A 10,595-nucleotide genomic window follows, 5' to 3' on the forward strand; every position below is an offset into this window, starting at 1 on the left:
ATAGCTCTGTTTAGAGTACGTAATGTTTTGATAATATACTGTATTTTTTGCACCATAACACTCACTTTTTTCCTCCTAGAAAGTAAGGGGAAATGTCTGTGCGTGTTATGGAGCGAATGCCTGCAGGTGGCGGGGGGGATCTGCTGCAGTCGTGAGCAGAGGATCCATGGTTCCCCTTCCTTCCCTCCTCCGTGGTTACAAAGCATGGATCCACATGGATCCTCAGGATTTCTGCATTGGGCTACTCCAAACTCACTGTCAGATCACATGTCTGTGGCCACAGCATGAACCACAAAAATCATATATCCACTATTTCGTTTAGAATATTTTTTTCTTGTTTTCCTCCTCTAAAAACTATGTGCGTGTTATGGTCGCGTGCGTGTTATAGAGCGAAAAATACGGTACTTCAGTTACCCTCGATATCACTTACTACAGCAGACTTTTGGAAGGGTGACTTCTTTATGAGATATGCTAGCCTTTACCAACCTTGTGGCCTCCAGATGCTTTTGGACTACAATTCCCATCAGACTCAGCCAGCATGATTAATAGAAGCTTCCACTGTTTTCTCTCCATTCCTCACTTCTGTGCTCACATCAACCCTGTGAGGTAAGTTAGGCTGAGAGAGTAACTGGGTCCAAGCTCCCCCAAGAGGTAGCCAAGCAGAAATTAGAAACCAAGTTGTTATTCAAGACGTCGCTCATTACATCACTCTTCCAGTTTCTTAAATTCATCTTATTTTCAGTGCCTTTACCACTCTTAAGTATCCTCACAATTCATAACTAAACTGAACATTTTAAGATCTCTTCTGGTTGCACCCATATAGTCCTGCCCATATGTTAAGATCTAACTCAAAGAGCCTGCTTTCAGTTTTATACGCAGGTCCTGTTTTATGGACACAACATATTCCCTGGAAATGGCAAGTGTTCCCTGGAAATGGCAAGTTAGGCAAGTGTTCACTTAATGAATCAATTATTTCCATTTATTCCTATGGGGAAATTTCAAATGCGTTCCTGAGAAAGGAATAGCAAGGTTTGGGTACTATTTCCTTGTGTTTGGATAAGTGAATTTGTGTTTGTAAAGCAGGACCTGTGTGTATTTTCAGGGACCTGAAAACACTTAGCACCTTCAGAAATCCTTCATAAAGCAAAATGAGATGAAACTTGTATTATATCTTGGAATTTCTAAGAATAGAAGGTTAGTTGCTCGGCACTTATGTCACTAATAACACCTAGTGCTATTTACTAGAGCACAACCTTCTCAAAACAACTATACAACATAACCAGACTATGTAAGTCAACTACCAGACATCAACTATGTACAGAGGCTGAGAACCCCCCCAAGGGCCACATTCCTTTCTGGGAACCCTTATGAGGGCCATATACTACTGGTAGGTAGGGGACATAGGTAAAAGTGGGTGGAGCAGTGTATGCCAATTTTATCTTTATACTATGGACTAATGCCTGCATACACCTCTTTCCTCCATTGAGGCAAGTCATTATCGAGCATCAAGAGCCAAGCAAAAATGCACATGGAGAGTGTGAAAGAAGACCAGAGAGGGGTAGGACTGGTGCTCAGCCATGGTCTGAAAAGAAAAAACTTCAGGTAACTGTGAAATAATCTTACAAAACCTACACAAACTGAATTTCACTTCTACATTTCACACCAAATGCTTCTCGTATGCAAACTTTAAATAAATGTGAATCTAGACAGTTCAGTTTTGAATTATACTTTTTAAATATTGACTTCCAAGGTTATATTATAATACTCCACAAGAACAATTTTGATAAGTCTTTGAGTAACCCTATCATCATCATCAGTATTCCACTGTTATCCCAGCTAACCCTCCAACAACCTTCATTTCCACGTTGCCTTCCTACATACTATTACATATAGGAGATATATTCAATTCTATTTTCTTATCTTTTGGAAAATTCTGTATCCTCATTAATCATGACTGTTCCTCTGGTGTTCCAAAATTCTGTATGGGTTATCAATATCTCTCTGAATTAATTTCTCTTTCCCCTTGAAGCTCCCATGCCTTGCCAGCTTCACTATAACGACAACCTCCCACACATTCCTATCTCCTACCCCTACTGAAAGGATTTCAGAACTCTTCCAATGACAAGTGATTATTATTCTTGCTGCTGTCAAGTTGTTAACTACAAACTGAAAAGGGGAAAAAACTAGACATACAGATAGATTGAAAATGTACTTGAGAATACAATTGGTTAATTTCTCTTACAATAACTTTGCCCTCATTTCTGTGAAATGTACAAGAGGAAGTGCAAGCAACTTGTATTTCCTCTCTGTGGACATGACAGTCATCAACCTCAGTCATAACCCACAGAAGCAATGCTGAGTTTTGCTTTTGATGTTACCCAAGTCATGCATAAAGAGAACATGAGAGTCATACACCAGCTGTGTAATGTGTGAAGCCCACTTTCAGTTCTTAATCAAAATCCCTTGAGATCTGTACTTGTTAAATGTTGTATAACTAATCATACCAAAATGGAAACTACTAAGCAAGAGATTAAAATAACAGTTCCAGACAGGAAATGGCAACATAAGGGACCCCTGACCATTAGGTCCAGTCATGGCCAACTCTGGGGTTGCAGCGCTCATCTCGCTTTATTGGCCGAGGGAGCCGGCGTAGAGTTTCCGGGTCATGTGGCCAGCATGACTAAGCCGCCTCTGGCGAACCAGAGCAGCGCACGTAAATGCTGTTTACCTTCCCGCCGGAGCAGTACCTATTTATCTACTTGCACTTTGACGTGCTTTCGAACTGCTAGGTTGGCAGGAGCAGGGACTGAGCAACGGGAGCTCACCCCGTCGCAGGGATTCGAACTGCCGATCTTCTGATTGGCAAGCCCTCGGCTCTGTGGTTTAACCCACAGCGCCACACACTACTAAAGGAGAACCTGCCTTGTCAGGTGAACAGCATACTGACTGTCATTTATGGGCATATCATCCAAGTAAATATACAGATATACCATAGGTATAGAATAACTATACCCACTAAATTTATTTTTCCACTTGAGCACATTGTTTTTAATGCACTTTAAAACTGGAGTCATTCCAGTAACTAAAGTGGGTGATTGATTGTTTTTTACTTCTATGGTGGTGATACATGATTACTTTTTCTTTTATACTCAAAATACCAGTTTGAAACATTTGTATTTTTAGAAGAAAACCAAGACCATTATTCTGTTACAGTAACTTGTGTCAGCTTACAACTTTATAGAAAACTATAAATATTCCTTGGCAGAGTAAGTCTAAAAAAAACCAACCCTTAGCAAGCCAAACACACTGTCCATATCAACACAAAAGCAAGAAAATTTAATTTTTACTTTATTTACAGAACTCTTGAGACATTTTTTTAAAATACTAAAGACAGCTTATAAATCAATATAATCTAACACACCTCACAAGTGTCCAAGGCCTTCTGTCAAACTATGCTACCATGAGTACTCCCAAAAACAAAAGCCTGGCATAGACTAGAATAGTTATTCATAACAAACATGAAGAAACAAAGTTCAGCATAAGGTCAGCTCTTACTACAGAGCAAAATGATATTCAGCATTGGAATAAATTTCAGCGTAGCTACAAAAGTAATGGTTAAACCCATTCAATATAAATATTCAACATGACTTGGAGAATTGTTTGTTCACCCTCGAGATGCATACAAGTGGCTTTTTTTAAAAGTTTCCAGTAAAGAATTGAGCTAAAATTATGAGTTTCAGGGAAGGGAGATAAACAGAAGTCTAATGTGTCCAACATTTTAATATTTGTTTTACATGCTGTATGCATTTTTAGTATATGAGACTACAAAAATAAAGCAGTGTCTTCTTGCCTGAGTGTCAATTAAGCTACAGAATTTCAAACACAGAAGTTTACACTTGTGCTCGTTTAGAATTGACTATGGGGAAACTTCTGTCTGAAAATCAATACCTGACCTTCTCTCTGAGCCCTGATCTAGCAATTCAATATCACCTGTTAGGAATAGACTCTATATAATTACATTGCTGCTTGAAATATAACTGCAAGGCCTAAAAATGAAAACCTTTCCTATGGTAGCTTACTGTACACTTCTTTACAAAAACCTAAAGCATTGACAAAATGTAGGATTGTTCTTTCTGAGACTTCACATACACTCGTAAAAAGTAAGATCCTCCTAGCTGCAAAGCATCATCCTGAGTTGTATGAATTCAAATTTAAAGCTGGGTGGAGCACAACACTCACTACTACTGTATATGGAAAACTGGTCTTTGGAGAGGCATAGAACAAGCAGCCCCTTTAGAGTTAAAATGTATACCCCAAACCCATTATTCTGCAGCAAAAACAGGTCTCTGTCATGTTTAATAATAAGTCATAATTCTGTTTCATTTACATGCACTTGAGTGATACTGAGATCAGTAGGACTCATGCATCAGTAGAAGGGCGCAAGACTATGCTGCAGCTTATTTAACTCAATTTATAAAATGTTTTAATAAGCAGAATAACAAGGCTTGCTGAAAAAGCTACAACTTCTGAAATCTTCTACAAAAAAACAACCACCCATAGTCCCAAACACATCAGCATAGTAACTAAGGCAGCAATCCTAAGCCCACTTACCTAAGAGTATGCCCCACTGAATTCAATGTGACTTACTTCTAAGTAGACATGGTTAGGCTTGCTATCTGAAACATTTAATAGCAATTTGATGCTAACTACATTTAACAATATAGCTGATGGGATGCTTCCATTTCCAAATACAAATACTAAAGGCAAAATCAGAATAAAAACACACAGTATAATCAATGACCTAAGCATGCTATGAGTAAGTAGCTGAACTAATGTGATGGCAAAAAACATCCTGATGGACCATACAAATGCATGTTATTGCACAAATCAAAACCGATTACCTAAGCACCTGTGTTGTATTTAGAGATGTATGGTTTTCCAAATCATGCAGGCTTCAGTGAAAAAAAATATTGGTTATGGTTTACCAAGATGTCTGAATTGAGAGGTCATGCTTTTGCAATAAGCCATAATCAGAAACCATGGTTTCTGCTAAATATAATTTGGCACGATGCAATGAAAAACAAGAGCAGACAAGAAAATTTAAACCATGGCTTGAAACCTCAAACCATAGTTAGTACAAATTATTGTTTGGTGTGATATCTGAACTGAGCCAAGTTCATTCATAACCCATCACATGCATCACGTCAGCAGGATTCTAACTTCTGTCACACAATAAGGCTTCAAGTTTTTTTAAGAACTTGCATACACACTTACTTAGCTGACTAGGACCCCAATGCCTACAACTTGGAGCACCATCTTTTGCTGCAGTAAATAGTAAAGGGAAAATGTGTGTCCCCAAACATCCAGGAGCATCAAATAAACAGAAACCAGATTTCAAGTCTGTAGTAAATGTCCAGTGCATAATTGGACTTCTGTATGTCTCCTGTGCACTTCTGAAAGTTTTTGGGGGGAATCACACTGATGCACTGTACATCTGTGATACTATGAGTCACCGTTAACTGCAGCTGTACTAGTCAGCGCACAGCACTTTACAGTTGGAACCAGGACCAGGAACCATTCATATGTTATAGGAAGTTTTCTGCAAACTTTTAGATTTCAGCCTGCATAGCTCAGTTGGATACAGCATGGTGCTGATAACGCCAAGGCTGCAGGTCCCCATATGGGACAGCTGAACATTCCTGCATTGCAGGGGGGTTAGACTAGATTATCCTAGGGTACTTTCCAACTCTACAATTCTATGACTCTATGAAAGCACTGCACATAAGCAAAATGAATGAGATCTCCACTCCTCCCACCATTCGAGCCTCCAACTGTTCACACTGGCTGGAACCCATCCATGTTTACAGTGCAGACAGATGCAGAGTGAGGTATCTCATATATAATACAGTACAGATGAGCAGAATGCATCGGGTGCACCTTGACTTTCACATCTTCACATGTGGCACGGAAGAAAAATTAATATTGTGTTGTCCATGACAAGGTTACTCTTCAATACTGTTATTAAAGCAGCATTAGTGAAAGAGTATGATACCAACTAAAGAACACTTGGAAATCCCGTTAAACTTTCAGAGCTTTCCACATTTCTTCAAGGTGGCACCTAGAAGTCTGAATTTTGCAAACCTATTGGCCACATTTGCACATCATGGTAAGCCCCCATGGCTTACTGTATAGGATTGAAATTGTACTCTTAGCTCCTCCCCACTAGTACAAGCAGAAACCAATCACAATTTCTGGCTCTGTGCTATATTTGAAGCAGGGATTGTGGTTTGTTTCTCTCTACACCTGTCACAATAATCTAAGGTTGTGTTTGATTGATCCATCGTGATGAGCAAAACAAACCACAGTCCCTGGTTCAGACACAATGCCAAACCTGGGATAATGGTTTGTTACCTCCCTGTGGGAGGGGTGAAGAGGGCAAAATTGTTTGCGCACGGTAAAACATCACAACATAAAAATGGAAGGAATAGCTAGCTACCAATTAAAAGAGAATGTGCTCTGCAATCAAAGAGGCAGTTATGTGTTCATTTTCAGGGCCCCTTGTAGAATCTGGACTTAAGTCCCCTTGTCCTCTTGCAGTTATCCTCATTTATTTCACTCACACTCAAGAATGCCTATAGTTGCCAGCAAGGCCCCAAAGAGGTCTGCTCTACAAGTACAAAATGAAAGCTTCAGAAAACAGTTTTCAGAGCAGAACCTGCAACCTACATGTCATTTTAAGTATTGCATTTTGTAGAAGCATTACAGATTTATCACACCTCCAGATATGTTCTAGGTAAGTGTGACAGCCCAAATGCAATGAGTACAAAATGCATTTCAAGACGTTTATAACATATTTAATTTAAAAACTGTCAGATATGTGTTGCTGTCAATCTTACATACTCTGCTCCATTTATATGAATGACCCATAATCAAATGTGGGTTGTTCTGCCCCCCCCCCCGGCAACCTTTTTCTTTTTTAAAATTGAAAGACAAGGTCACAATTTTAAAAGATTATGTAACTGCACTTTTGATCAAATTCTAAAATCTGTTTTTCGAAACAATGAAGGAAATTTGTAACTGGCATTTTTTTTAAACAGTTGGTGGAATGACAACTGATTCTACATAAAAACTGTACAGTAAGTCATGTTAAGTTACAGTTTCTGTGTTGGAGGCTGCATATATGATCTGCACACTAAAGTATCTCAGTTCCCCGCCCCCATTCCAGTTATTTGAAAATGGTGGTCAAAAAGAGAACTTCCGTCAAACCCAGTTCCCTAGGCACTGGCACGAAGGCTACAAAGTATCTATTTGAGGAAGCCTTTGCTTCCTACAGTTGTACCTCCAACGCTTTGTTCACCACCTCCTGGAAAGAGCAGCAGAAAGAATCTCTGCAACTATCCCATAAAGCTCTTTTCTACAGGCACACATTAAGTATTAAGCATTAATATTTTCTCTCTTATCACCAACCGGCAATTGCTAAATAAGAAAAGCGGTTTCTAAAAAAGATTTGGTTCAGGTTTGACACTGAAAACTGCCTTATAAGGTATAAAAGCCTGAAAGAAGGAAGAGCCTTTGACAAAACTAAGGAAGTTCCTCTGCGCTTGCTCACAAGAGAGGGTGGACTTTTTTTTTTTCTTCACCCACACAGAGAGAAGTAAGGCTGAATAAATGACACATATGGAAAAATCATGGCACTGCTGAACAAAACTGCCACTCTAAATAATCCACATAGTATAAATGCATATTCAGATTTGGAGACAATTACAGATCACCCAGCCTGGATTTAAAAGAAATAAGGATTAGAATCTATGCTGATCTTGACTCTGCGCCTAAGCTCTATGAAAGTGCATTTTCCTTTCAGAAAGAAATGAAGCAGCACTGCTTCCTGAAAGAGCTAACCAGGCCGTTGAAATGAACTGACGGTGGATGAGTTCTCTCTGAAGCAAAGAGGGTAAAAAATTTAAAAATCCTGATCTTAGGATATATAAGTGCCCATTTTCAGAAGCTAGCCTGTTCCCAGTCTGGAAGAAGAGAGCCAATATATTTGGTCGCCCTGCTGCAACCAACACATTGAATAATATTTTTCTTTAAAAAAAAACAACTCTGGCGAATTGCAGCCTCAACGACTTTATGATGGTAAAGACAATGCAACCCCCACTTCCACAGAAGGCCGACGCCTCTAAAGGAATGAGTAAGGGCCAATCCCACATATTTAAAAAACGGGAAGGTGAGGGAAGCTGTGCTGTTTAGGGTGTGACTCCCCTCTCCCTCCCACAAAGGCACACAGTTCTGGATGCTTAAAAAAAGCAGGAAGGAGGGCCATTGGGCAACCTGCTCAGAAAAGGCCAGTCAGAGGAAAATGAAGGGGGGGACCCCACCTCTTCCCCACTCCCATTCCTTCCTGCACATGACCCTTTCTCCCCTTAATCTTTTCACAAGTTGAAGGCTAATATAGGCATGAGTAAGAGGGGAAGGGCTGGGGGTGGGTGGGAGAGAGGAGGGGGAGACATGCGTGGGGAGGAGGACAGATAAAAGATGCCTGGCGCTGGGGTGCGGGGGGGGGGGCTGGAACCGACGTCCCTTCCGCCCCCTCCCTTTTTTAAAATGAAAAGGCAAGCTACCACTCCCACCCGCATTCACAGCCCCGAATGAAAGGGAATCGCAAGGCTAATCTCAATGGCTCCCTTCCCCGCCCTCTCCAAAACTGTCAGCAGCTGAAAAAGCAGCAGCAGAAAGAAGAAACGCAAAGAAATGCAAAGAAAATAAGAATAAGAGCAGTAGCAACGCAAGGCGCCCATTCAATCTCTCCTCGCCGCCGCTCACCCTGTGCCACAGTCCACCACGCAGGCCGGGAGCCGCCCTGCCATCCTCCTTCGGGTCGAGACGGCGCTGGGGGAAAGGTGCGGAGGACCCCGCTGGGCTCGCGCTCTCTCCTTCCTTCCACTCTGGGGGAGCGAAGCCACCCACTTCCGCAAAAGGGAGCCCGGCCAGCCAGCCCCTCCCTGCCCCAGACGCTGCCTCGCTCCCGCCCCCCCGCCCCCACCTCTCACACACACGCGCACAGCGCCGGCGAGCGAGCGAGCGAGCGGAGCCCAAGATGGCCGCCTCTTCCGTCCCTCCCTCTCGGCACCCAAAGCCGACGAGGGAAGGAAGGGACGCCCAGGAGGAAGGGGAGGGCGGGCGCGTCAAACCGAAGCTTTCGGTGACGTGCGCTGTTCAGGAAGCGAGTGGGTGCGAAGAAGTGGAGCGGGCGGGCTGCCGAAATATATATATATATTTCTCCTCGCCTGCGCTTGCTTGCTTGCTTGCGCGCGCTCTCTTTTTTATAAGAAAGGCTCCTCTCCAAGTGACTTACAGCGTCGAGAGAGCACAGGTCGCTTTCTCACACCCCCTCCCCTCGTGATCTTAATGCTCGCTCCCAAAAGAGTGGCATTGCCGATTTTATCACGCCTCCTCGCCCCCGTAGGATCCTCTTTTAGATCCCGACCCGGTTGACAGCGGCGCGGGAACGTGTCCCTCCAGATTTTGTTTTCTTTTGCTGGACTGCGCTTCCCATCGTGCCCAGCCAGCGCGGCCAGCAGCCGAGGATCATGGGAATTGCAGTCCAGGAGACCCTGTTGGAGGGCCGTAGGTTCCAGCTCCGGCGGCCCTAGCGATTTCTTTTAAGAAGTTCTGGCAGGGCTCGGGTTCTGCAAAACGCACGGCAGACAGAAATGCAACAGCTGAGCGTTTTCACAGCATAGGGGAGAAGTGACGGGAAACGCTTCGCCAGATAGATTTTTTGACTACTAGCCAAGCACAGAAGCTCTGTCAAGGAACAAGCTGCCAATCTTGTCTCTCCTGGTTACTGGGGACGGGAGAGGGGGTGTGGACCGCTTGAATGAGGGAAACAGACAAACATTACCCCAGTTCTGAGAAAAAGGCTGGGTATTCATAAATTAATAAAATAATAAATAATAATAATTACACTCCTTCCCAAATATCATGCCTGTACATATGAAAAGAATACAGGCACCACAAAACTAACTGTTATATTGAAAATATAATGTATTTTTTATCCACCTAATAAAATAATGTGATAGCTGTTAAAGGCCTCAACTCTTGGCCTGCCAATCTAAACAGCTTGGATGGTGGAGCTGCGAGCAGGACCTCTGCGGCTGATGTTAGGTCTGGGCAAGTTCAAATGAGTGCAAGCAATCCTTCAGATAATTTCATCTCAAACAATTCAGGGCTTTAGACGTAACCACTAGCACTTTAAAGTGGGCCCAGATGCATCAGCAGCCAATATAGCTAACAGGCTGTGTGTAAAATGTGTTATCTGCTTGGCCACCTCTAGCAGCCAGGAAGATACATTCTACGGTACTTCTAGCTTCCAAGCTGCCTTTAAAGGCAGTCCCACTCTAGTGATTGCAAGTAGACTAATCTAGATGTAACCAGGACATGAATTACTGAGGCAAAGTCCTCTTTGTCTAGATAGCGTCATAGCTGGCGAATCAGCCAAATCTGATAAAACTGCTACTCATATCCAGTGCCACCTGCACCTCCATCAGCAGCACTGAATGCAGGACTCCCAAGCTACTGACTTGATATTTCAG

At 42.4% G+C, this 10,595-nt stretch overlaps 1 protein-coding gene across 1 annotated transcript in view; it reads right to left on the reverse strand.

Moving 5' to 3' along the window:
• ACTR3 (actin related protein 3) overlaps nucleotides 1-9,526 on the reverse strand; it is a 35,958-nt gene extending 26,432 nt beyond the window's left edge. The window contains exon 1 of the mRNA XM_083490821.1: nucleotides 8,824-9,526. Within this exon, the coding sequence (XP_083346947.1) occupies nucleotides 8,824-8,867 (44 nt within the window). The 5' untranslated portion in view covers nucleotides 8,868-9,526. The remainder of the gene's footprint in view (nucleotides 1-8,823) is intronic.
• Nucleotides 9,527-10,595: the final 1,069 nt, after the last annotated feature.

Source organism: Podarcis liolepis, assembly GCF_965112155.1.
Source record: "Podarcis liolepis genome assembly, chromosome: 1".
NCBI lineage: Eukaryota > Metazoa > Chordata > Lepidosauria > Squamata > Lacertidae > Podarcis > Podarcis liolepis.